Raw genomic sequence first — 25,314 nt, forward strand, 5'->3', positions numbered from 1 at the left:
GTTTTGCCATTGTCTTCGTACTTTATAAATTTTTATTTCATACATATAAAAATAATAATTGTATAATTTTGCTGTATACTCACATAAACGCAACAAGCTAATTTTGTTTGTAGTTTCGGGTCTTGAACGGATACACGCCCTGCAATCTCATCTCCTGCCACATGGGGGCAGTCTCACTACATCCAGTCAAAACCGGCGGAAAACGATTTCGCAGGAATTTGACCAGATTGTAAACATTGCTCCGGAGTTGGTCTGGAGTTTGAGTCAGTTCCGAGCTGCCGGATCACAAACCGTCATGACTTCCAGCGGAGTGGATCTGTTAAAGTGACCGGACGTCGTTTATCTGAGCGGGTTCTGTTTCAGCTGCTTCCTGTTCGGTCAGCAACCAAAATCTATTTCTTAATTTCCTCTCAAGCGGTTGAGTTTTGTGTTCGCTGTGAACACGCGATGGGTAAAGTCTGTGTATCGGGATTACTGTAGAACAAAATGATTAATTTTTTTAATGTAATTTATTGAACCAGGTTAAATAAATCTAGATGTCATTGAAACAGGGACCTGCAACACACAGCAGCCTGGTTCCAATAAAACTGTCTGATTCATCTGCAAAGAATGAAACAAGTGTTATCAGGAGGGAGCGGGGTGTTTGTGGTGAACTGTGACATGTGACCTGAGTTTGTTGCCATATAGTGACGTCATGACCAAGGACATCGTCCTGGGGGATGAACTACCTGACTGGGTGGGGGCCAAGGAGTTCTACCAGAAGTACGACCCCAAAGAGGTGATCGGCCGGTGAGTCCAGCGGGACAGCGGGGCAGGACGCGGCGTCCCGCCTGGCGGCGCAGGGAACATGATGTTCTTTCCGGTGTGCTGCCTCTGCAGGGGGGTGAGCAGCGTGGTGAGGCGCTGTGTGCACCGACACACCGGCCAGGAGCTGGCCGTGAAGATCATCGAGATCACAGCCGAGAAGATGACGGTCCAGCAGCTGGAGGAGGTGAAGAGCTCCACCCTGAAGGAGATCCAGGTCCTCAACATGGTGAAGGGCCACTCCTCCATCAGTAGGTCCATCCAGACGCCACCAGAACATGGAGGAATGATTTCTGTTATCAGGCAACCAGTCAAGTTTATTCATGAGCTTTGCATCATAAAAACACAAATATAAAGACAGACACACAGCTGGGAAGATCAGTAAACATTTTGTCATCATTTCACATCAAAATGTTGGTCAGAGTCTCATTTATTATCATCATAAAAATTATACTCAACAAAGAGCTGCAGCAGCATATTTTACCAGGTAAAGGTGAAAAGTAGCCGTCCAAGAAATTCATCAAGAGTAAAACGTGTTTGGCAAAATGTCAATTTATCAATCATTTCAATCTAAAAGTTACATGATCAGATGGACCGAAATATAAAGTTAAGAGGAACCAAAATGATAATAATTCATATAAATAGGAAAAAATAACAAAATCAGGGAAAAGGACATTTTCCCAAATGAGTTTTTTTCCAAAACAACAACAACAAAAAAACAAAAACGAATGAATCCTTAACAGAACTGCAGGTGTGAATCTTGTCTGGTGAGTTTCTGGTTAAAACATGTTTGTTTCTCATTCAGTGGGTAGAAAATCCAGAAATTTCTCTCCTGTAAGGATAAAAGTACTTATAATAAAATTACATACAGTGTAGTAAAAATACTGCTAAAAGTACATTGTTTCAAAAAAAGTTACTCAAGTTGCCAGCCAGCTCTACTGACAAGCAGCAGTAATAATATCAGTAATAATATCAGTAATAATACCAGTAATAACAGCAGGTAAGCTGTACGTGCTGCTTTGGGGCCCCAGTGAAAATCTGCCCAGGGCCCCAAAATGCTTTTAACTCTTTCTGTGTTTTGTTTCCTCCAGTCACCCTGATTGATTCCTACGAGTCCACAACGTTCATATTCTTAGTGTTTGACTTGTGAGTATCAGAGCAGAGAAATGAAGGGGGAATATTATTTAGAATATTTTCTAGATTTCTGTTTGTTTTTCTGGACAGAATGAGGAGAGGAGAGCTGTTTGACTACCTCACAGAAAAAGTGACTCTGAGTGAGAAGGAGACGAGGTGAGAGCCTGATCGTTCATGTTTCTGCTGATTGTAACTAATATGCTGCTATTATATACACTGATATGCATCTCTGAGGTAAATGAGTAATAAAACAAACAAATTGACAAAAAATAACAAGTACATAAAGTAATAAATAGATAAATATTTTAAGTTTAGTCAACTTTAGTTTTTGATATTGTCAGTAACATTGAGGGCTGAAACGATTAATCATGATTAATCGTTCCAGTGGATGCGATCGCTGGTCGATTCTCAGACGGTGAACAGAAGCGTGAGCCGCTGTGTTTGTGTCACCAGGAGCATCATGCGCGCCCTGCTGGAGGCGGTGCAGTACCTGCACTCCCTCAGCATCGTCCACCGGGACCTGAAGCCGGAGAACATCCTGCTGGACGATCATGGACACATCAAGCTGTCTGACTTCGGCTTCTCTGTGCAGCTGCAGCCTGGAGAGAAGCTCAGAGGTGAAGTGGAGATCCCGCCCAGCAGCTCAGAAACAGAAAAACAGATTATTTTCTGTCCTGACAGGGTCTGAAACGCAGTGTGTTCTTAAATCAGAGCTCTGTGGAACACCTGGATACCTGGCGCCTGAAATACTGAAATGCTCCATGGATGAGATGCATCCAGGCTACGGGAAGGAGGTGGACCTGTAAGTGGTTTCCCTGCGCTTCACCTCCCTGCAAAAACACAAAACCAAAGACTTTTTCTAGTTCTGGGGGGAAATATCTTATGACATCTGAAAAAAAACTACCTTAAAGTAACTTTCTGTAAAATATAGGAGCTTGTTTTCAGATTGTTGGCAGATTGTTTCACTTTTAACATTTTTCCCACATTAAGTGAAACAATTTGCCATTGAAATTAATACTTATTTTAATCGATATTAAGGAATTTTTGACTCTCAATAAGCTCTTATTTCTCTATAAAAACTTACTTGTAAATTAGTTTCATCTTATTTCGACTGAACTGAGATGTTTGGTGTCGATGCAAGACTAAAATTACTTGGTAAGATTTTGTGTTTTTGCAGTGCAAGAGTGGAGAAAGGAATGTTAGCTTCTGCGCTGATACGGTTTCCACTGTGTGTGTTGAAGTAAATTTGGGGTTTGGAATATTTAAAAAGGCAGCGTTTCATCAATATGTTCTAAAACAAGCTCCGATAACTTGCTGAAAAGTTACTTGTTAGTTTTGTCATATTCTAAGACATTTTATGGACCTGATAAATCAGCCGGTAAGGTTTTGTGTTTTTGACCTCTGTGTTTTGTCCCGACCCCAAGCTGGGCCTGCGGCGTCATCCTCTTCACGCTGCTGGCCGGATCGCCTCCGTTTTGGCACCGCAAGCAGATGCTGATGCTGAGGATGATCATGGAGGGCCGGTACCAGTTCAGCTCGCCCGAGTGGGACGACAGATCCGACACCGTGAAGGACCTGGTGCGCTCCCCGTCGGACCCGCACGGTTCTATGAGAAAGCGCTTTGGTTTCTAACGTCTGTGTGAACCGTCAGATCTCCAGGCTGCTGGTGGTGGAGCCGGCTGCCCGGCTCACTGCGGAGCAGGCGCTGGCCCACTCCTTCTTCAGGCTGTACCAGAGGGAAGACGTCCGTCTCTTCAGTCCCAGGAAGACATTCAGGGTGAGTCCCGGGAAATCCAGCAAAATTACACCATGAATAATTCTTTGATATTTATTTTATTTCAGGAAAAGCCAGGAAGCTACGATAATATAATACTGATTGTTTTATGCACAAACCTGTTTCCTGTTAAAAGCAGCAACTTTATGAGAAATCGACTCTTTTGAGCTTCATGTCACTTTATAAAGACATTTTATTAGTTTCAAATTTCCACTGAAAATTTTTTTTTCTAGAAAATTTGAAAAATCAAAGATTTGCTTGGAAAAAAACATTTGAATTTTTGAGTTAAGATTTTTTTTTGAAACTCATAAAATTTACACGTTTTTTCTACAGTAAAGCTTCTTTGTGACTCTTGGTGATGATTTGTGGCTCTCTCTCTCTGCTCGTCCCGTCCAGGTTCTGATCGTGAGCGTTCTGGCCTGCATCAGGATGTACAGCCGGTACCGCCGGGCCCGACCTCTGACCCGGGAGGTTCTGGCCAGAGACCCGTACTCGCTGCGCGGCGTGCGGAAGCTCATCGACGGCTGCGCCTTCCGGATCTACGGCCACTGGGTGAAGAAGGGCGAGCAGCAGAACCGGGCCGCTCTGTTCCAGAACACGGCCAAGATCGTCCTGCTGGGCCTGGAGGACTTTGAGACGTAGAACCGCTTTAAAACCTGAGCCGTTGCTTTTAGTTCATTTTTATTTAACCGTGTGCATGTCGTGTTACTGTCTAATTCTGACGTGCAGTTCAGGGATCAGGAAGTGCGACGCCTGAACGCATCGCTGCGAGTTCAAGATGTTGATGTTCCTTATCTGTGTCGATCCAAGATTATGACTGAAACGTTTTTTTCTGTACAGACTTCATGCGATGCACTTTGTAGAGGAGGACATGTTGCACAATAATTTCCATAAGTACACTGTGTATATTTAGACTTTTGCCTGCCAGGAAACTGGAAATGAAAACATTCAGATATTATTTTTATAGCCTGGTTATTTTAACTCTTCCAGAGTTGCATATCGGTACTGTATGTTACTGTAGATGTGATTCAGGCATTCCTCAATAACGTAACCACTCACTGATGGTAATGCTAGCAGCAGCATTAAAGCTAGCAGCAGCATTAAAGCTAGCAGCAGCATTAAAGCTAGCAGCAGCATTAAAGCTAGCAGCAGCATTAAAGCTAGCTGCAGCATTAAAGCTAGCAGCAGCATTAAAGCTAGCTGCAGCATTAAAGCTAGCAGCAGCATTAAAGCTAGCTGCAGCATTAAAGCTAGCAGCAGCATTAAAGCTAGCTGCAGCATTAAAGCTAGCAGAAGCATTAAAGCTAGCCGCAGCATTAAAAGCTAGCAGAAGCATTAAAGCTAAAGCTAGCAGCAGCTAGCAGCAGCATTCCCGACTCTTTGCTTTGATCATTTCCATTTTAAGTGCCTGCTTCAGGATCGTACTGTATGTGAATTCAAATGTTTTACTGACAATAAAACATGTTTAAGTAGTTTAATTTAAAGTTGGCTGTTCTGGTTATTTTTTGCCTTTCTTGCCAGACTTGGCGGACTTGGCGGACTGGGCTTTGCCGCTCTGCTCGGACGCCGTCTCTTTGATGCGCTGGTCCAGTTGCTTGGACACCTGCTCCATCTGCTCCCTGACCTCCTGCTCCACCAGGGCCTTCAGGTCCACGGAGGCTGGAGGGACACACAGCGCTAATGCTGTCAACACAGACGGCCATTTTGATAGCTGCCTCTGATAAAACATCCCTAAGAAACCTTAAAGTTATAGATGCTGTCTGTAAACTTGAATTTAATTAATAGTTTATTACATTAAAATTGGTTCCCATCAGAGTGGAGTAGCAACTAGTTACATTTACTTGAGTCACAGGAATAAAATCTGCTTTTATTTGAGTAAAAATTTTGGATTTTCTTTTCACTGAATGAAAAACAAACATGTTTTAACCAAACATTCATCAGATAGTTTATGTTTTTTTATCGAAAGAAATCCATTTGGAAAAATGTTATTTTGTCTGATTTTTTTTTTTTTTATTACTTTAAATTAATTAAAGTCATTTTGGTCATTAAAATACCAAAATTGTCAGTTAACTTCATATTTAATATTGTTAAATATTAAATGATTGCTAATCGGATCATTGACTCAATTGACTAATAACCTGATTTTAGACCTTTTTAATGTTGCAGTTTGACCTCCATCCAGCAGAGGGCGCCACTGGTCATCACTACCAGTGAAAACAAAGATGGCTGCAAGACTGGAAAGTGTCCAAACATTTTGTGCGGTTCTGTTTTTATATCTAAACAGTAGATAAACAAAAAAAGGGACATTTTAACAAGATGCCAGTAAAACCGGGAGATTTTGGGGATTTAATGAAGTTTTAACGTTCCTTCCAGCAACAGGCGGCTTTTCTGTGTGAACGTCTCTGTTCATGTGGGATTCATTCACATTTATTGGTTTCATCTTCTATTTTTCTATTGAGCAACTTACGAGGTTTTTCTAAATACAGTTTAATAATGTGAGAAAAAACAATTTTCTTCTCAGTTTTTTGAGAAAATTGCTAATTATCAATTTATTGTTAGTTGATTGAATCCATGATCTTTTTGTTCTGCCAGATGATTATTAAATTTTCCTTTGGAAGTATTAATTTTTTTATAAACATTAAGCTCATATTTCTGCTGAAACGTTATTTCTAAGTTAGTTTTGAATTTTTCCAAATGTACAAAAATATTTGCACTAGAAACTAAAAACACTTGATCAGATTTAGTTCCACAAATTGTCATCAGTTTGTTGGAAACTGTAACTTTACCTTCTGCAGTTTCTTCCTCCATGGCCGAAGCTTTCTGTGTGTCAGAAGAATCGTCTCCTGTTTTGGAATAAAAGTTTTTTTTTTATTATTTTGCCTCCAGTTTTGATGCAGGTTAAGCAGAGAAGTTGTTACCTGCAGCAGCTTCGTCTGCAGCCAATCCCTCTCCTCCCTTCCCAGAATAAGTTAAAAACAAATCAAGTTTCATCTGACGGGAGATTTAAAAAGGAGAAAATAATTCAGTATCAGCTTTACTCCACATATTGTCACATGAATGAATCAAAGAAAAGAAAATATAAATCCCAAACTTATTTTAAAATGTGTAAGAATATTTTGATATTTGAACAAATATTTTTTTATTCTAATAAAAAGGGAAATTTGTAGAAAAACTAGATTTATTTCTGAGTCTGAAAAGTAAATTTGCTAGAAAATTTATTAATTTCAAAGAAATTAAGATTTATTAATTTCTTAAGATTTTAATACATTTATTTTATAATAAATAAAGTTTTTTCCTCAAAGATTTTCTAGATAATTGTGACTTTTAAAACTCAGAATTTTCATGTTTTTTGGGAAAAATTCTGGGATTAATCTCAAAAATTTTGTTAGCAAAATTTTTGACTTTTCAAACTAAAAGATTTGAGTTTTTATAGCATATTTGTCACTTTTCTCTAAATTGTTTTTGTTTTTCCTAGACAATTTTTAAATAAATCTCAAAATTTGTGTTTTTGCTGGCATTTTTTGACCTTCCGTGTTTTTAAAGCAGATTTTCATGTTTTCTTTCTATCTCCAAAGGCCCAGTCTGCCATCCAACAGGACCGATTTTACTCCACAGTGGGTGAAAATCATCAACGTTTCCCAACTGAACCAGAGCTGTGGGGTTTTCCAGGCTCCTGTTTGGAAGAAGTCGGGCCGAACGGACGTTACCTGCGGGGTGAATATGTATTTGTAGAGTCTGTCGTGTCGCAGGTAATTGTCCTGGATGTAATTTAAAACGCAGTGGGTCTCCTCCTGGCTGAACAGCTTGACGCTGAACGGAGGCCTCTGGAGGAAGAGAGACGAGCGCATCAGGAGGGAACGCGGCGGCGAGACGAAAAGGTTCAGCTGCGACTAGAACAGGCCTGCTGGCGACACGCACCCTGACCGAGTGGCACAGCAGGAGATCGTTGCAGTATTTGAAACACTGCTCAGAGTTGTTGAGAGGAGTTTCTGCAAAACGAAGAATCCTTCGTTAAATCCTTAAATCCTTAAAGCTGCTGGATGCAACAAATATGTTTCTGCATATTTGGGTGGAGACCCCAGAAAACTACAGTTGCATTTCAGCACTCAAAGGTCAAAGGTTTCCATCCAAAAGAAGCAAAAGTATTTGGTAAAAAGTCTAAAGTACTGAGTAACTGATCAAATTATCAATCATTTAATATTTAAAAATCACATCATCATCATCAGGCCAAAATATAAAGTTAAGTGGAAATGTTGGAATTTTTCTAAGGACCAAAATTACAATAATTCATAAAAGTAACAAAACATAAAATCAGGCAAAAGGAAAATGTTTCCAAATCATTTTCTATCAATAAAAAACTGATGAAACTTTAGCAGAAACTGCAGCTTTGTGTCTGAGTCTGGCGAATGTCTGGTTATTTTATTAAGAGGGTAGAAAATACAGAAATTTCACTCCAGTAAGAGCAGAAATACTTCATAATAAAATTACTCAAGTAAAAGTAAAAAGTGTGTGAAAAATGTTTTTTTTAACAAGTTATTCCAGCAAATGTTTCTCTTTTCTCCCCAAATCTGGTTACAAGACAGATAAATGCTTTTCCTGTCAGATAAGTTGTCTCTCGACTTTAACACGTTTAGCAGCATACACGGATGATTGACAGCGCTACGCCCCGCCTCCTGGCTCTGATTGGTTGTTTTTGGTGCGTTTGGATCGATTTGTTCACAGATTATTTGACTCATCACAAACTGTCATGGAGACAGTTAATATCTATATTTTAAAGTAAGTGCCAAACTGCTCTATTTTCAGTTCAATAAGCGTCTGCAGCGCTTCATGATCAAAACAGCTGAGTTTTCTCACCAATGTTGGCCTCGTGGATGGACTTGATGATGGAGAGCAGAGCAGACGTCTGCGCATTATTGAAGCCCTGCTGCCTGCAGAACAGCACCGTTTGGACCAACAGCTCCAGCAGGACTCCTCTCTCTGGCTCTGGGAGGTCGAGGGTCAGCGCGCTGCACAGCGTCCTGCCACAGGCCAGAGGAGGCAGCGGTTAAAACCTGGAGCATCCAGGAGCCGCAGGATGTCTGAGCGTGAACAGAAGCACCTCTCCAGGTCCGGAACGGACCGGGCCTGCTCGATGACCTCCATGTCGTGGAAGCTGAGGTCTGTCCTGGAAGAACGGATCCAGGGTTAAAACCCGACCAGAGAGTTCTGGTCGGGTTAAAACCCGACCAGAGAGTTCTGGTGTAAATCAACCAAAATGCAATCAAGATGATGTCACCATAGCAACAACTTTGCTTTCAGGTCCCGAGGTACCTGTGGAGAACAGGTATCTGATTTCATTACCTGGACAAATTAACCTGAAAATAACCAAGGAGAAACATCATGTCTCTGCTTATTGATAGAAGCTTTGCATCATATTTTAACTTTTCAGGAAAAAACTCAATGAAAACAAAAGAACCACATAATAATTACAAGTTAAGAGAATATTAAGATAATAAAGCAGCAGCCAATGAGGAGCTTACCTTAATGTTAGCGTCCATTTTATTTCTCTAATTGAACTGCAGTAACTAAAAACCAAAAACTTAATAATTATTTGCTTGTGAACCTAAAATAACGCAGAGACAGTAAAAGTTCAATGTTTGGACTGGAGGATCTGAAACGCCGCAAAGCGACAGCCGCGCGTCTATGGTTGCCTAGCAACGGCGCCACGTCAGCTTCCGGTTTCCGGTAACTAAAAACTGTTCCCCCAAAATATTAGCACGGAAAGAAACAACACTGTTTTTTGTTGTTTTTTTTAATAAACTTTATTTATTACAATAAACAACCAGACAATTTTACTGTGGATATAATAATAATAATAATAATAATAATAATAATAATAATAATATATTGTTATATTAATAATAACAATTTACCAGGGGAGCATAAAATAAAACATGAAGACATAGATATGCATATGGAAACAGTTCTGTGTTTGTATGAAAACAAAGAAATGATGAATAAACGTCACGAGGAGGGAACGAGTCCCTGGTAACCTAGCAACGGGGTTCAGTGGTTTCCGGTTTCCGGTCTAGCACCGCTAAAAACTGTTCCCCCAAAATAAAAGCATGAGAAAACTTAACATCATAGTTTCATTTCAGTAAATCATGAATAAACACGATGATGACGTAACAAAGATCACCAGGCTAATAACTGTTAGCCAAATTAATAAATATAAATATTTGTTATTGTTCAGACAATGTTCAAAGACACCAGGTCAGGAAACATGATAAAGTAAAAACGTATTTTAAAATATCAATAAAAAACTCACAATTCTGCAGAACTGAGTGTGAAACCAGTGGCGGCCCCAAGGGGTGGCCCAGCGGGGCCCAACCCGGCTGGTCCTGCAGGATCATGTTTAGTTTATGGAAAGATCATCACATAATCATCACACAGAATGAAATATTTCAAGGCTTAATATCTTGTAACTTTGGTGATTTCAGCTTACAGACACTGAAAACATTCAGAAAGTTGAGTGAAAGGAAAAAATATGAGTTAAGTAAAGGATAAGAGGATTTTGAAGCATAATCCAAACAAGAATCTTCAGGATGATCAGAAAACATAACATCCAGAACCAGAACTCAGGGATGAGTCCAAACTCTGGAGGAGCTGCACCTCAGGTAGAAACATTTCATTTCTAATGACCTTTATTACCAAATAAATACCAAATATTACTTTATTTCTATTTGATAAAAGCAGAATTGGACTTTTCTTTGGTTTCGCAGTAAAAACATCTCATGCTTTCACAGTTCACTGGTTATTTTTTCTCTCTTGCTGCCATTTGTTATCAAGCAGATGTTCCTTTAAAATCCTTGTTATCAGTGTGATAGCGAAGCGCTTCGTGTCATATCAGAGTTTTATCACCACAGTTTTTTATTTTTAAAAACTCCTGATATCAGATGCTGCAGAGACGCTCGGCGCTAAAGATCAACACATCTCAGGTTGCGCAACATAAATATTTCCACCAGCGGCTGCAGGCCAGGAGTCGAGCTGCTAATTAATAAAAATAGCTTGTCGCTCTGAGGCCAGATGAGATGTTTCCGACAACCGAACCCAAACGCATCAGAGATGACTGTGATGGCTGTGACCTCTGACCTCTCAGCAGCAGAATGCGTTCAGGTTCTTCTGAGAGCTGCTGTCAGGTTTTTATTTTCCTCCAGACGGTCGCTGTGAATCGTTTGGTCGTTTTCATGCAGACGGTCTCATCGAACGCTGCAGCTGCAGATCTACAGAATCAGAGGCGCTAAAGGAAGCCGTGGGCCTCGGGGTTTTTTATCTGAGCATCGCAGCTGCAGCGCCGCAGCCTCGCAGCAGCAGCGCCGCAGCAGCAGCGCCGCGCCCAGCCCTGCTGCTGCGTCGTTGCACAACAGCTCCTCTGTTCCTGCTGCAGGGGCCACCGAGGGCCCAGCAACATCCAAACTGAGGAAAACAGTAAAAATATTCTGATTATGTTTAAAAAGCTGCAGACAATAAGATCAGAATTTTATCTTTGTTGTCAGTGCAGAGAAATAAAGAGAAAAACTGCAGTGAAGCAACAGAAAGAAAGTTTTTGGTCAAAAGTTCTGAGTAACTGATGAAATATTTAAAACTGATCATCACAGAGAGCAGAATATACAGGATGTTTGGTTTTTTTAATGACCAAAATCACAATAATGGTTATTAATGGCACTTATTAATAATAGTTACATTTACTTGAATAACTTATTTTAAAAAATCACATGTCGGAATATTTTTACTACGCTGCTTTACTCACTTGATTAATTTTATGATAAAATATAAATTTCTCTGGAGGCCGTAAGCAGCTGCTTAACTCGCAGGTGCTTTGGGCCGGCTCTGATCTGCCTGACTCATAAACGCAGATCTATTCAGTCTAACTCTATGCTTTACTATTTATTTTACCTTAAATTTAAAATTCATAGTTAGATTTTCTGAAGTATCTGAAAGAAAGTTTGTTGGTGTTTATGTTTCATGTCAAGTTAATATTTTGGTTTTATTTATTTCTACTGGCTGAACAGATTAAAGTTGATTTTTCATCTTTCATCCAGTTATCAAATAAATTTATGCTTCAGTTCATCCGGGTTTAAAAAAAGAAAAGTTTTAAGCCACTTCAGCTGTTTGTTTTAATCGGACCGGCCGATAATTGGCCTCAGATATCGGTACCGGTATCAGAAGTGAAAACAGCGGATCAGTGCGTCCTGAAGCTAAGCTACGTTTACTAGCAGAAAATCAGTTTCTGTGATTAAACTTGTCACATTTTCCTCCAGCTGAAAGTGAAACGATGCTCAGCGTCGGCTGTTCGCTCCTTCAGACGGTAAAATTTCTCGTGGCATGTTTAGTTTCATCTCTGCATGTTTATCAGTGCAGCAATCAAAATCAGCCTCACCACATGGTGAATATGGCATGAAACCCTCCGATCATCCCACCAACACAGCAAACATCACGATTCACAAACATCCATCTGCTGAGAGGAAACCTGCTGAAGTCCAGCTTCACACTTCAGCTGCTTTTAGAATAAAACAACAAAACCAGCAGCATCCTGTTTGAGCGAAGCCGATTGGTGAGAAACGGATCCCCGCCTCCATCAGGCGGCTTTAAAGCTTCTGCAGACCTCAGAGAGCGCAGAGATCTGAGCCGGCGGCGCCGCAGCAGCTGATGATGATGATGATGATGGAGCGCCGGCCTCCTCTGAGGATGAAGCTGCTGATCCTGACTCTCCTCCGCTCCACCTGCGTGCTAGGAGACCAGGCTGCAGGTTTCTCTCTGCTTAATGAAATACTTCATTAGCGTCAGCAGAACGACGCTTTAAAGATTTAAAAATTAGATTTTATGTTTTAGGAGAAACTTCTGAACTGTTTCCTGCTAAAGACACAAATTTTAAAAAGTATTTTTGCTCTTGTTTCCACTGTAAATATCTTCAATAAGACAAAATGGAAGAAATATTCATATGTTTTAAGTCAATTTCTCAGTAACAGCTGCAGGTCCACTGGCAGATTATTTCACTTCAAAAATAATTTCCACTGTAAAAAATGAAATAATCTGCCAGTGGAGCTGATTTGAAAAGTTTTTAGCTGAATTTATTTGATATTTCACACAATAAATTTACTTCAAAAAGCATTAATATGCGCAGCAGAGACCGTTTTAGCGCAGAAGCTAACACTCAGTCTTCCTTTTTAGCGCTCTTACACTGCAAAAACACAAAGTCTTACCAAGTCATGTTAGTCTAGAATCTACTGCAAACATCTCAGCACAATAAAAATAAACAAAATAAACTCATAGTAACTTTTCAGTGAGTCACAGGTGAGTTAATAATTCTTAATATTGATTTCAAAAAGTTCTGCTTTGACCAGCAGATTATTTAACCTTTAAGATTGTATTTTTTCCATATTATAAATGAAATCATTTGAAAGCAAAACTAGTCATTTTTATCAATATGAACAAATTATTGACTTAAAACAAGCTTCTGTCAAAAAGTAATTTCATTTTGCCGTATTTCAGGCTGAAATGTTTCCACCACTAAACTAAATCAGATTCTGTTTTTACAGTGTTTTACATAAAGCTGAACTTTGAAACTTTCTGAAATGTTTTGTTCCAGTCAAATAAAACAAGCTGCTTTAACTGGTGAAACTTCATTTTCTAAGTTATTTTTGTTTTATTTCCAGATATTTGCAGCAGAAATTAGGCCAAATATTCTTGCATGTTAGCTGCTGTTCGTTCTTCAAATGAAGAGAATCTGAATAAAAATGTTTAATTCTCTGAAATGGGGGCTGCAGTGGCTTTAATAAGTTCATCTTGTATTATTTTTTGAGCAGAGGCTGTGAACATGTCAGCGTCTGACTTTTCACACGCTTAAGGTCGGTCAGGCAGAATAAAACACTTTGGTCTATTTCAGACGAAATGACGACAAGCAGCTGAAACAAAAACAAACCCAGAAATTATTAATAAATCGCTCGGTTACAGCGGCTCTAAAACCTCGCAGTGTTTTCTTAGAAACTGAAATAAACAGGATAAAATCATGTTTTTATTTTACTGAAGTTTTAGCACCATTATAAAGTATTTCTGGATTTATTTTGTTACTTTAAAACAACAATCCATAGATCATAAAACAAACTTAATTATAAAAAATAATATGAGCGACTAAAAACAGCAGATTCACAGCAGATGTGTTGTCAAGTCATGACCTTTGACCTATGCTGAGGCAGTGAGGCCTGCACAGTTTCAGCTTAAAGATCTGAAACACGAGACAAAAACCTTCAAACGAAAGAAAACTTGACTTCCTGTCCGTCTAGTTCAGCAGCACTGAAGCTAAAATCCTCAAAACTTCCTCTGAAAACTTTTCCAAATGAAACATTTTAAACACCAAATCAGCCTGAATTAATTCGCACAGCAGGTGTTAGCGTTAGCACCGATGCTAACGCTTCTCGGCTCTCTGCACTGTAAAACTCAAGTCTCGTTTCTAGTGGAAATATTTTTGTACAAATAAAATAAATTCATTTTTCATCTTGTTTTGAGTCAATAATTAATTAGTGTTGATGAAAAACTAACTAGTTAAATGTGTGTAAATATATATTAGTAGGAAACTAATTTATTAGCCTGATTTTAGTTGTGGAGTTTATTAAAAGGGACTTTTGTTTACTAAATATAATAACAATAAAAAAGATACTTTACAGGCAATATTTGCTTTTATTGTTTGTTTTGTTCTTTCTTTTTCATTTTATTTATTATTTAGTAAAATATTTACTTAGTTTTCAAGTAAAATTTGTTTTTTTCCTTCTTTTCAACTGTATCAAACATTTGATGCAATTTTAAGTCCAAAGAAATCATTTAATATCAAATTAAACCTCCAAATGACGGCAGATTACGGGATTACTGCGACAGATTAACTTCCAGACATTAAAAATCATAAAGCAGCTGGTTTATGATTCTGGTTGTTTATTTTAGGATAATGGCAGGAGAATAAACTCAGGAACGAATGGGATTAAGATCCCCGATATGAACTAAAACTGATCAAAATTCATGTCTGCCATCTTTTCCAGACGCAGGTTATAATCTGGATTGTGTGAACGATTATGTGTTCACCCTCAACTGTTCCCTGAACGCCTCGCCAGCAGCCAGCAACAGAACCTACTGGCTGAGAGTCACCAGCGATTTGGACCAGTAAGGCAGATTAAAGCGCCAAACGGCCCGTAGCCACAGCGGCCATTACGTTTTGGTTTCTTTCTCCACAGGAGGGATTATAAATGTCTGCTGAAAAACACGACGTCCGGCTTCTTCTGTTCGCTCGACAGATCCCTGACGCACGACGACGGCGAGGCGGAAAGATTTTCAGACGATGAAAATTTTGAAATTTCTTTGTGTGAAAACCAGAAAGAAATGTGTGAGTTACTGGAGGAAGATTATGAGCCGGAGTTACACAGTAAGTCTGGATTATTTGAACAAATGTTATCACAACAACAAACCTTCTGGATTTTACTGGGCCGTTTATGGAAGAACAGAAATAAACCAGGGACCCAAAACACAGGAGCAGGAAAAACTGAACATTTTACATTCATCTCAGAAATTTTAGAGAAAAAAAGGTGAAATTTTCTGAGCTCCAAAAGTTGAAACTTTACAAGAAAAAAAAAAATACTAGAAATTTCAGAGTTTTTTTCTTTGAAATTTCTGAGGTCAAAGTCAGAATTTTATGAGAAGAAAACTTGAAATTAATCTCAGAAATCTTCAGGAAAAAATTTCATTTTTGAGTTTGAAAACATTTGGGAGAAAATAATCAAATTTTTTATAAAATATATTAAAACCTTTAAGTCTGAAATGTTGATAATTTGCAGAATAGAAAAATCTCAAATTTAAATGTTTTAAAAGTCAAAAGTTTTTGATTCTCTAGTTTTTTTAATCTAAACATTATGTTCTCACAAATGTTTTTTTTTACTTTTAGAATAAGAAACTGTATAAAGAAATCTATTAAAAACCATTTCTATTAGTTATTTTCCTGCTTAAATGATTTATTTACATCTTTTAATGCATTTATAAAAAGGCTTAAGTGATTAAATAAAAAATCTTCAGGGTGTACTAATTTTTTATTAGATTAATTGATCATCAGAATTGATTGACTGTCATAAAAATCTATTATTATTAGTAGTAATTGATTGCTCATTATAAAAAATTCAACAATTGTCAGAATAATTGATGGAATAATCATTATTTGTGGTCCTGAGTCAACATGCTGCTCTACCTGTGGCAGCTCAGGTAAAGCCCGCTCTGTTTCCTCCGTCAGTCAAGCCCAGCGCCCCCTGCTGCCTGGAGGTCAGCCACGACTCCACCCAGCACCACTTCACCTGGAAAAGCACCTATGAGCGATTCTCCGACACGGCGCTGGGAGAATACCTGATGTACCAGCTGCAGTTTCACAAGATGGCCGACAAACACCGGGTGAGATCAGATCATCAATCAGCCATTATTAGTTACTGAGACAATACATCAATAACAATACAATAGTCACACGATCAATACCAGTAGAAAATGTATCTGATTAATATTTAATAAACAAAACATTTCAGGTTGGTTGAATCAACTCACTCACTCGCTCTTTGGTTGCCTAGCAACAACCTGTCGTTCCCCCTCTTTGCCTCATAATGGATAAAAATCAAAAAACAAAATGGAGAGAAAACTGGATAAAACTGTAAAGTTTGTCAGTATTTCTGATCATTCAAACTGATCAATAATTATTGACAGGCTGATATGAATCGCTCGTATCGCAATACGGTTTTCAGACGTATCGCGATACGGTTTTCAGACGTATCGCGATACGGTTTTCAGACGTATCGCGATACGGTTTTCAGACGTATCGCGATACGGTTTTCAGACGCATCACGATACGGTTTTCAGACGTATCGCGATACGGTTTTCAGACGTATCGCGATACGGTTTTCAGACGTATCGCGATACGGTTTTCAGACGCATCACGATACGGTTTTCAGACGTATCGCGATACGGTTTTCAGACGCATCGCGATACGGTTTTCAGATGCATCACGATACGGTTTTCAGACGTATCGCGATACGGTTTTCAGATGCATCACGATACGGTTTTCAGACGTATCGCGATACGGTTTTCAGATGCATCACGATACGGTTTTCAGACGTATCGTCCAACAAACCAAAGAAAAAATTAAACTCGCTTCAGACTGTAACTATGGCAACACAAGAATCAAACGATGAAGATTATTCTTTCCTTTAAACTGAAAAAACAATTCAACATATTTTAATAAAGCTTTTCTGGAACCAAATTAAATCATATTTAATAATAATCTGATTCCAAAGTTTTGCGGCTGTAATCTGTGTCCAGTTGTTGATGTACGGAACCCCGCTGGGTCCAAACGTTTCCCCCGGTTCTATTTATTCTCTCGTTCCGGTTTAATCCGATGTTTTGGATCCAATGTTTGACTGGATTCTTCTGCTCTGTTTGGTTTTCAGCGAGAAGCTCGAAACATCAGCATCACCAGCAGCAGCACCACAGACTCTGTGGACAACGAGCACTTTGAGCCCGGCACCGAGTACGCCGCGCAAGTCCGGTCCAGTCCAAACCAGGGCCACTACCAGGGCCAGTGGAGCGACTGGTCCTCTGCGGTCCGGTGGAGGACGGATCCGGCCGCAGATGGTCAGATTCAATTAACATTCGGCCTGCGGAGCAGAAACGTTCCTGTCTGCTGGTTTTATGGGTTTTCTTGTGTTTCTGCAGCTTTTCAGGAAAACGGATTCATTTTCAAACTGCCTGTGACCTTTGGCCTGTTGTGTGCTCTGGTGGTTCTGGTGCTGGTTTGCTACGGTTCAGTCAGAAAGTAAGGTTCTCCTCTTTCTAAAAGATTAAAAATGTAATTTTATTATGAGTTTATGAAAACGTTTTTGTAAAAACGAAACATTTTGACCCAGGTGGAAACGCAGCACTTTCATCCCAACTCCTGCTCCGTATTTCCACAGCCTGTACAAAGACTGTCAGGGAGACTTTAAGGTAACCAGAACCTGCAGCAGAACCTGCAGCAGAACCTGCATCAGAACCTGCAGCAGAATCTGCAGCAGAACCTGCAGCAGAACCTGCAGCAGAACCTGCAGCAGAACCGGCAACTCAACTGGTTCTGCTGCTTCTTTTAGTTTGTTTTAGTGGTAAAATTATCTTTTTAGTATTTTTGTTCTGTGGACAATTCAACTGATTAATCAATTATTCAAATTACTGCCATTTGAAGAAAACATAAATTAAACCAAAACTGCACAAAAACATCGATTTTGGATTTAACACGAATTCATGTTCAGTCAGATCTTTTCTCTTGTTGATTTCATAAAAATCATTTCATTCTTAAACGAGCAAAAACTCACGAGAGGCTCGCTGTTATTTTATTTAAGGCAATAAAATGTTTGTTTTCTTATTTAAAAAGGTAAATAGAAATTATTTAATTGAGTTTTTATGTATTTTTAGAGTTATAATAAGGTTATGTTAGTAAATAAAGAATTTGCAGAATGTGCCAATTAATCTGAAAAAATAATCAATTACTCTGTCTATTTGATTAGTCATCAGAATAATAAAAATAATCAATCAATCAATCAATCAATCAATCAATCATCATAATTTTGGAAGGAATGATTGATTAATCGGAATAACTAAAAGAATGAGATATTATTCTGGTGAGCAATTTTTAGACCACTAGGTTAATCTATAGGATAATCAGTTTTTCTCACGATGAATCGATTAATCGGAATAAAATGAACCGAGCTCCTTACCGTCCGGCAGAGCTGGGTGGTCACGCAGGAAAACGCGGCCGACGTGATGACGCCAGAGGAGGCGCTGCAGATCGACAGCCTGGTGGAGTGCACGCCGGCCCAGGACTTCCAGTTCCACCAGTACCCGGCCCAGTTCCAGCAGCACTTCATGGAGAACCGAGCCTACAGCAACATGTCGTCATCAGTGGACGTCCTGAGCACGCAGGGGTCGGTCTGCGGCTGCGCGGCCGCGCTGCTGGACCAGCGCAGCTCGGTGCGCAGCCTGAGCGGCTACTGCCGGCCCTGCAGCCCGGCGCAGGACTCCGGCTGCTGGCTCTGCAGCGACACCTCCCTGGAGAAGGAGCCGGCCTGGTACTGCAACGAGTACTGCACGCTGAGCGGCCTGCAGCAGGCCGGCTGCGCCGCGGCGGGTTGCCATGGAGACCTCACGGTCTTCCCGCGCTTCTGCGACGCTGGGATGGAGGCGTAAACAGGTTATGCAGCAAAACCCCGAAAAATATTCACACTTCAGCTTTATGGCATCCACTCATACATAACCTGACCTGCAGCTGCAGCTGAGCGCCTGCAGGGGGCGACTCCTCCAGGAATTCACTGTAAAACCGCTTCAGGCCGTCAAAATGACTGCAGAGCAACTCAGCTGTCCAAGATGCTCAGTTAGATCCACATACAGACTTTGACTAGTTTTAAAAATGATTCATACGTGTCTGAGAAATCCCCTAATTTCCATGGCAACCATTCAGTTGTTCAAAACGCCGGGGTGGACATAGCCCCGCCTTCAAGGCGTAGCTCCTCCCCCTCTCAGCTCCTTCAGACTAGCCAGCAGCAATTAGCAAACAGCTGCTGAGCTCATTATAGCAGCTGCTGCTCAGAGCAACACTGGAAAAAACGTTAATAGAGGAGCCATGTTGGACCACTTCCTGAAGGCGGAGCTTCAGAAAGAGCAGCAAGGCTTCGAGACAGACGCCCAATGTCAAGGCGTTCAATCAGAAAGTCAAATTTCTCAAGTCATACTTGAAATATATTTTTATAACTGAAAGCAACAGTTAAATATGCTGTAAAATGACACTATATACCTAGAAAGCACATAGCACCGCCCCTTTAAGAACTGAAATAACACAATCATTCAAATGGGAGAGTAGAAGAAGAAAGTCAGGGAAGAAAGGAATATGGCCGCTCTCGGCTCAGCAGCTGAAATATTTAAAATGCTTCAAATTAAAGAAACTCTAACCTGAACAAATCGTTACGTTTGTTGAAAAATGTCCGTCACCAACGTGAGCGCCGCCATCTTGGAATCCCAACTTCGCTAACCAGAACGCAGTTACCATGGTAACTCGGTCACAAGGGAACTTGAACGGAGCACCAGCTCCAGCCAGACTCAGCATGATGCTGCCACCACCATGCTGCACAGCTGGTTTTGTTTTCAGGCTCAAATTAAAGTTTATGGTTTTAATGAAGTAAAATAAAATTTTCAATGTTCTTTAGGGATTTGTAAAGTTTCTCTACGAGTTTTATTTCATGCATTTTCACAGCTTTTGAACTGTATAGTTTTATGGCACCAATAAAATTTGCTTGAATAAAGTAAACAACTTTAAGGTTTTATAGAAAGTTTTATTAAGCAAACACATACATGAACAAAGCACCATATAACCTTAAAGTACAGAAGTAAGCCTACCTGCCTCAGTTACTGCGGCCATTTTTACACATCCCATAGCAACACTCTGAATAACAAAGAGCCAAGGCAGCAGATCTATCGTATATTACAGCATGCTGAATAGAAAATCTGGGAAAGAAAATTAGACTGGACCATCTAGAGACACTAGTGGGATACAACAGTATAAAAGTGCCATTCATTATACAGCAGATCAAATACTGACAATGAAATGAGCCGATTTTTACATTAAATTTATGGAAAACAAAAAAAGGAAGAGACCCTGTGAAGGAGCAAAAATAAAACAAAGACTTTTACTTCCATGAATATGGATGACAGACGGCTCGCGTGGAGTTGATGGACAAACCGAAGCTGCGTCCCTTGCACCACATAAGACAACGTTTAAAAAGAAACGAGCGTCCCCTCCCGGCGCCGCGCCGCCCGGCGGGTCGGAACCAAACGGACAGGCGAAGGGAGAACGGATGGCACAGAATGTGGAGTTTAAATACGAGTCTGTAAGCGAGTCCCGGTGTGACAGGGGCACATTCATGGAGGCCGGGCGGGGGGCCCTTCTCCTTAAACCCGTTCCTTCAGCCGCGGCGGCGCCGGGCCGGGTCGGGCCGAGCCGGCGCCTCTTACGACGGAGAGTACTTCTTGGCCTGTGCTCGAACTCTTTTCTCATATTCTACTCTGTTTTGGCTGAAAAGAAGGAAATTAGAGAGAAAATCAATCAAAATGATCTTTAATTTGATCAGTTCTGGACAATAAGATAATAATAATTATATATATATATCTAGATATCTAGATCTATATCTAGATATCATGATATCTGATATCAGCTGCACAGTTCAGGCTCTTTCAAAGTTCCTGATTGGATCCAAACATGACAAAGTTTCTAAGTTTAAAGTCTTTTCCTGCATTTTCAAGGTGAAGTTAGAAAACTTCATTTTGGAAATGCAACAAAAAAAAATGTTAAAATATTTTAAATCTAGTTTCTACTGCAAACATCTTTTTCACTGAATTTAAGACAAAACTAACTTATGAGTAACTTTTCATCAACAAATAGGAGCTAATAATAATAATAATATTGATGACAAAAGTAACTAATAAGTGAAAGACAAAACATTTTAACTTATAAAAAAGGAGAAATGAACCAGATTTTATTGGGTTCGTCACAGATCCAGAACAGAACCAGTCCTACCAGCCCAAAACAAAGATGTAGACGAAGGGTGTCCACAGTGTGGTCCAGGGGCCATTTGTGGCCCTTGAAATGATTTTGTTTGGCCTTTGACCACAAGTTTAGAGTGGTAAAAGTTTGGCCAACAAAATAGAAAAGAATGGATGAGCAAAAAGATGGATTATGATAAATTCTACTGACAATAAAATGTCACATTAGTTATTTTGATAAACAATAATATTGTAGTTTTGAAACAATTTTCCAGCAACATAATGATAATTAATTAATTATGCAAGAACACATTCTCACAGATCAATAAACTTGAAATTGTAATGAACATTTAACACTGGAAGACATTTTAAATGTGCAAAATAAACAGAAAGAAGAAATGCAATGAATTTTTCTGGGAACCAGAGAACCAGAACCTTCAGAGCCACACAAAGACAGTTACAAAGTTGGCCTTCTGACACCTGGAGAACATTTCAGGTTAAATGACTGAATGTTACAGAACCATCCAGAGAATCTGAACCAGAACGCTGCTGCTGGAGTTCTGACTACAACCAGGAAGACTGAGCACACCGCCCAGATCTGTACCAGAACCCGGACCTTCACCAGAACCCGGACCTTCACCACCCGATTCTATACTGCCCGGATCTACAGTCCTTCAGACAGACTTTAAACTACAGCTGGTAGTTTATGAGTCACTGAACGGATTGAAGATCTGCTGCTGCTGGATCAACCATCCAGACCTCTCAGGTCTGAAGGTTCTGCTCTGCATCCAGAACCAAACATGGAGAGCTGCATTCAGCTTCTATGCGCCACAAATCTGGAACAAACGTCCAGAAAACGTCCAGAACTCTGAGTTTCAGAGCTGAAACTCAGAGTTCCTTTAAATCTCGACTCAAACCGGCTGGTTAGAGCCGCTTTTCATTCATAATAAACTGATTAATTTTCCATTCGTTTTGCGGCTGTGATCTGACGTTTTTATAATTTAAAGCACATTGAGGTAAAATGATCCGTTCAGCTGCTCACCAGTAGATCGTGTAAGCCTCTGCTTGGGCTGGATCCTGGATATTTGGCTCGTTTAGGAGTTCCTGGATACCTAATAAGATCTAAACAGCAGTTTAAACATTAATGAATTTTAAATGTTCAGGATGTTCATACTTGTGTTTGTGGTAATAATCCTGACCTGCTTTATTGTGATGGCGGGTCTCCAGTCCTTGTCCTCCTCTAGAATGGATAGGCATACTGTCCCTGATGGGTAAACGTTGGGATGGAAGAGCGGCGGCTCAAATTTACCTGCAATGAAAACAAACCGGAAACATTCAGCAGCGATTCTCTCAGTTCAAAACAACCTTTGTTAAAACTCATGAAACTATGAAAAGCATTTTAATAATCCAAAGATTATCACAAGTCAAACTATTAAAATCTAGAACATGGAAGAATATTTGATTACTAACATTATTTGCATCCAACTGACATCATGAAAGTAAAACAGGAAAATCTAAATTCTCCAGACTCAAACCTATTCCAGATTATTTTCTACTGTTTAAAAAGTAAAAATAAAAACAAATTAAATCTGATAAAAGTTTCTGTGGCAATTTTCCATTTCAAAAACCCAGAATGGAAACTATTTAAATGACTTTCTAGTAACCTTGAAATGTAACAATGGTTGGATTTTTAAAATTATGTTAACGATTTTCAAACTGAAATTTCTGTCTGGATTTCAGTGAAAACCGCCGAGCGCGTTGCAGCTCTGCAGGGTCACGGCGGGTCGCAGGACTCACATTTTGGTGGCGATGACGGGTAATCGTCCTTGAACAACATCCGCAGTTTGAACAAACCTCCTTCCCACGGAGTCTGTAAGAGATCGAGCCGTTAGTTAGCACAGCAGGACGCAGGCGGCCATTTTCACAGCACATTATATCGATTTGGATACAGAAACATTCACTGATCTGCATCTGATGATTGTTAGTTTTAAATACAAGAACAGTCTAATAATTCATGCAACCAATACTGGGGGAAAAAACATTTTCCCTACTAAGTAACAGGAGAATTTACCCCTTTTTTCCCAGGAATAGCACATTCCCAGTTCATGAGATTCATGGTTCCATCTGGATTTTTTGTTGGAACAGCAACAAATCCCTGGAAAAAAGAAAAATATATTCCAGAATTGAGAAAAATCATCACACGAAACTCAACAGGTGAGTTTTCTGAGAGGGACTTACAAACGGATGGTCCTTCCGCCATGCCTTGCGCTCCTGGGCAAGCCGGCTCAATGCAATGCCTGACATCTTTAGACTCCTGGAAAGAAAATGGGAAGAAATATTTATTAGCAGCTTTTACAAGAGTAAAAAGTAGGAGCAGGGTGTAAAACTGTCTCAAATTAATAAACAGATAAAGAGCATGAAGTGAGGCTTTTTCAGGGCAAAAATATTTACTTCTATGAAACTTTTGAGTCTAATAAAACTGAACAGGTTTAATTGGTTTCTTTAAACAAAATATAATTTCTTCTCCTTGGAGAAAAATAAATGAATGTACACTGGAACCGGCTCAAAAGGTGGATCCTTACAGTAAATACTGCTGCTTTGTGTGTGGAGTCTTAGTTTTGATGCATTTAATTTACAATAAAAGCATTAAAACACTTAAATATGTGATCACAGAAACTGTCCAAAGATCCAGCGGGATGCTAACGGGTTTGCTACATTAAAAGCAGAATTTTGGCACATATCTCCATCTGTGCGCCCATTTACATGTTCTAATGACACCCGCAAACATTCAGTTTGATTTAGTTTGTTGATGATCTGCCAGTTTGATTCAAATCTCTTCAAAACATTAAATTATGATGCTGTGATGGCATGCAGCCATCTCTATAGCAACGGCGGTTAAATAAGATAAAGTAGCAACAAAATGTTAACAGTTACTCCGGAGTGTCAGCACGCCGACCACTCGCTTCACACGAAGCTTCTCTGCTGTTAAAGTTAAAAGCTGGCGGGTTTTTTTATTGGCTTTCGGGCTGAGAATGACCGAAAGCGACGTTTTTACCTGACCTGTCCGGAAGGCTAGCCAAGCTAGCCGGTGGTTAGAACTGAACCGGAAATGTTTTCCGCCAAGCTTGGAGCTTAATAAGATACAAAATACTTTAACTTTGGTGTAGAGTTCGAGTTTTTAACTCACTGACTTGTGCTGTCCCGGTAAAGTCACCCTAAAACATTCACAAACTGACCGCCAATGCTAATTGATTAGCATGCTACCATGTTAGCTTCATGAGCTAACTCATGTGCGCCAGAATTGTGCTACATCCCAACAGGCGCTGGCGCAGTTAGCGTCTGCCACGGCCTGATGCAGCACAAAAATGCGCAACTGCACTTGATTTAGACCATTTAGGACGAGCGAAAAGTAATCACTGCCATCCGCACGGCGGAAAAACCCGTTTATAACCCCGTTTTACCTGGAAGAAATAGGAAGGAAAGCACCGAGGATTTAAACATGTCGCAGAGCGTTAAAGAATAAAGACAAAGAGCAGAAAGGCGCACATTTATGCGTTACCAAACTAGCGAAAATGGCGCAAAGTGAAGGGGGCGAAAATATCACGATACACGACAAAGAAGTGGAGCTAAAGCCATCGGGTCGGTTCCTACCTCTCTCAGTACGGCTGCACTGGCTCTGCTAATTAAGCGAAATGAATTAATGGAGCTCGGATCCCGTTAAACCCGATAAAGTTTCCCTCCCGAAAAATCCACCCGCTGCGAGTCGAGCCTCCAACAGCGACACCACACAGTCATCCGCACCTCACTTCCGGTTTTGTTTAAATACTCCCTCCCGGACCGGTTTTCCCTCATGTTTCTGTTTTTAATAAATTATCCAGACAACAGAGGACGACTGTGCGGCTGTCGCTTGTTCGCTCGTAGTTTTTTGCGACAGTTTAATAGATACATCATACATACAGATTCATGCTAAGTTTAATTGTTTAGGC

General features: G+C 40.0%; 4 protein-coding genes across 6 annotated transcripts; 2 read left to right on the plus strand and 2 right to left on the minus strand.

Moving 5' to 3' along the window:
- Nucleotides 1-199: 199 nt before the first annotated feature.
- On the plus strand, nucleotides 200-5,196 carry phkg2 (phosphorylase kinase, gamma 2 (testis)). Its single transcript, XM_055057943.1, has 10 exons — nucleotides 200-377; nucleotides 688-789; nucleotides 880-1,055; nucleotides 1,896-1,950; nucleotides 2,029-2,094; nucleotides 2,392-2,555; nucleotides 2,650-2,740; nucleotides 3,363-3,516; nucleotides 3,590-3,715; nucleotides 4,109-5,196. The coding sequence occupies exons 2-10, from the start codon at nucleotides 695-697 to the stop codon at nucleotides 4,352-4,354; spliced, it is 1,173 nt and encodes a 390-aa protein (XP_054913918.1). The 5' UTR covers nucleotides 200-377; nucleotides 688-694; the 3' UTR covers nucleotides 4,355-5,196.
- On the minus strand, nucleotides 5,173-18,594 carry cfap119 (cilia and flagella associated protein 119). 3 transcript variants are annotated; one of them, XM_055057953.1, is made up of 9 exons: nucleotides 9,232-9,431; nucleotides 8,988-9,066; nucleotides 8,811-8,876; nucleotides 8,567-8,730; nucleotides 7,631-7,701; nucleotides 7,420-7,536; nucleotides 6,631-6,703; nucleotides 6,499-6,555; nucleotides 5,173-5,371 (listed from the first exon to the last, which is right to left on the minus strand). In XM_055057953.1, exons 2-9 carry the CDS (start codon nucleotides 9,047-9,049, stop codon nucleotides 5,211-5,213), a joined length of 771 nt encoding a protein of 256 aa, XP_054913928.1. In that variant the 5' UTR covers nucleotides 9,050-9,066; nucleotides 9,232-9,431; the 3' UTR covers nucleotides 5,173-5,210. The 3 variants fall into 3 exon arrangements, with proteins under 3 accessions (XP_054913928.1, XP_054913929.1, XP_054913930.1); XM_055057954.1 differs by having other exon boundaries at nucleotides 8,988-9,022; nucleotides 9,232-9,429; XM_055057955.1 differs by lacking the exons at nucleotides 8,988-9,066; nucleotides 9,232-9,431 and adding an exon at nucleotides 18,514-18,594.
- On the plus strand, nucleotides 12,268-20,072 carry LOC129377785 (interleukin-21 receptor). The gene is made up of 8 exons (XM_055057941.1): nucleotides 12,268-12,500; nucleotides 14,782-14,902; nucleotides 14,974-15,161; nucleotides 16,017-16,171; nucleotides 17,215-17,398; nucleotides 17,480-17,579; nucleotides 17,671-17,749; nucleotides 18,524-20,072. Exons 1-8 carry the CDS (start codon nucleotides 12,401-12,403, stop codon nucleotides 18,980-18,982), a joined length of 1,386 nt encoding a protein of 461 aa, XP_054913916.1. The 5' UTR covers nucleotides 12,268-12,400; the 3' UTR covers nucleotides 18,983-20,072.
- A 28-nt stretch (nucleotides 20,073-20,100) lies between these two features.
- Nucleotides 20,101-25,109, minus strand: ube2ib (ubiquitin-conjugating enzyme E2Ib). The gene is made up of 7 exons (XM_055057965.1): nucleotides 24,980-25,109; nucleotides 23,567-23,642; nucleotides 23,400-23,483; nucleotides 23,126-23,198; nucleotides 22,528-22,637; nucleotides 22,371-22,450; nucleotides 20,101-20,860 (listed from the first exon to the last, which is right to left on the minus strand). Exons 2-7 carry the CDS (start codon nucleotides 23,630-23,632, stop codon nucleotides 20,797-20,799), a joined length of 477 nt encoding a protein of 158 aa, XP_054913940.1. The 5' UTR covers nucleotides 23,633-23,642; nucleotides 24,980-25,109; the 3' UTR covers nucleotides 20,101-20,796.
- Between the last annotated feature and the right edge of the window lie 205 nt (nucleotides 25,110-25,314).

The sequence above is a fragment of the Poeciliopsis prolifica genome, unplaced genomic scaffold, assembly GCF_027474105.1.
Source record: "Poeciliopsis prolifica strain line A6 unplaced genomic scaffold, Auburn_PproV2 SCAFFOLD049, whole genome shotgun sequence".
NCBI lineage: Eukaryota > Metazoa > Chordata > Actinopteri > Cyprinodontiformes > Poeciliidae > Poeciliopsis > Poeciliopsis prolifica.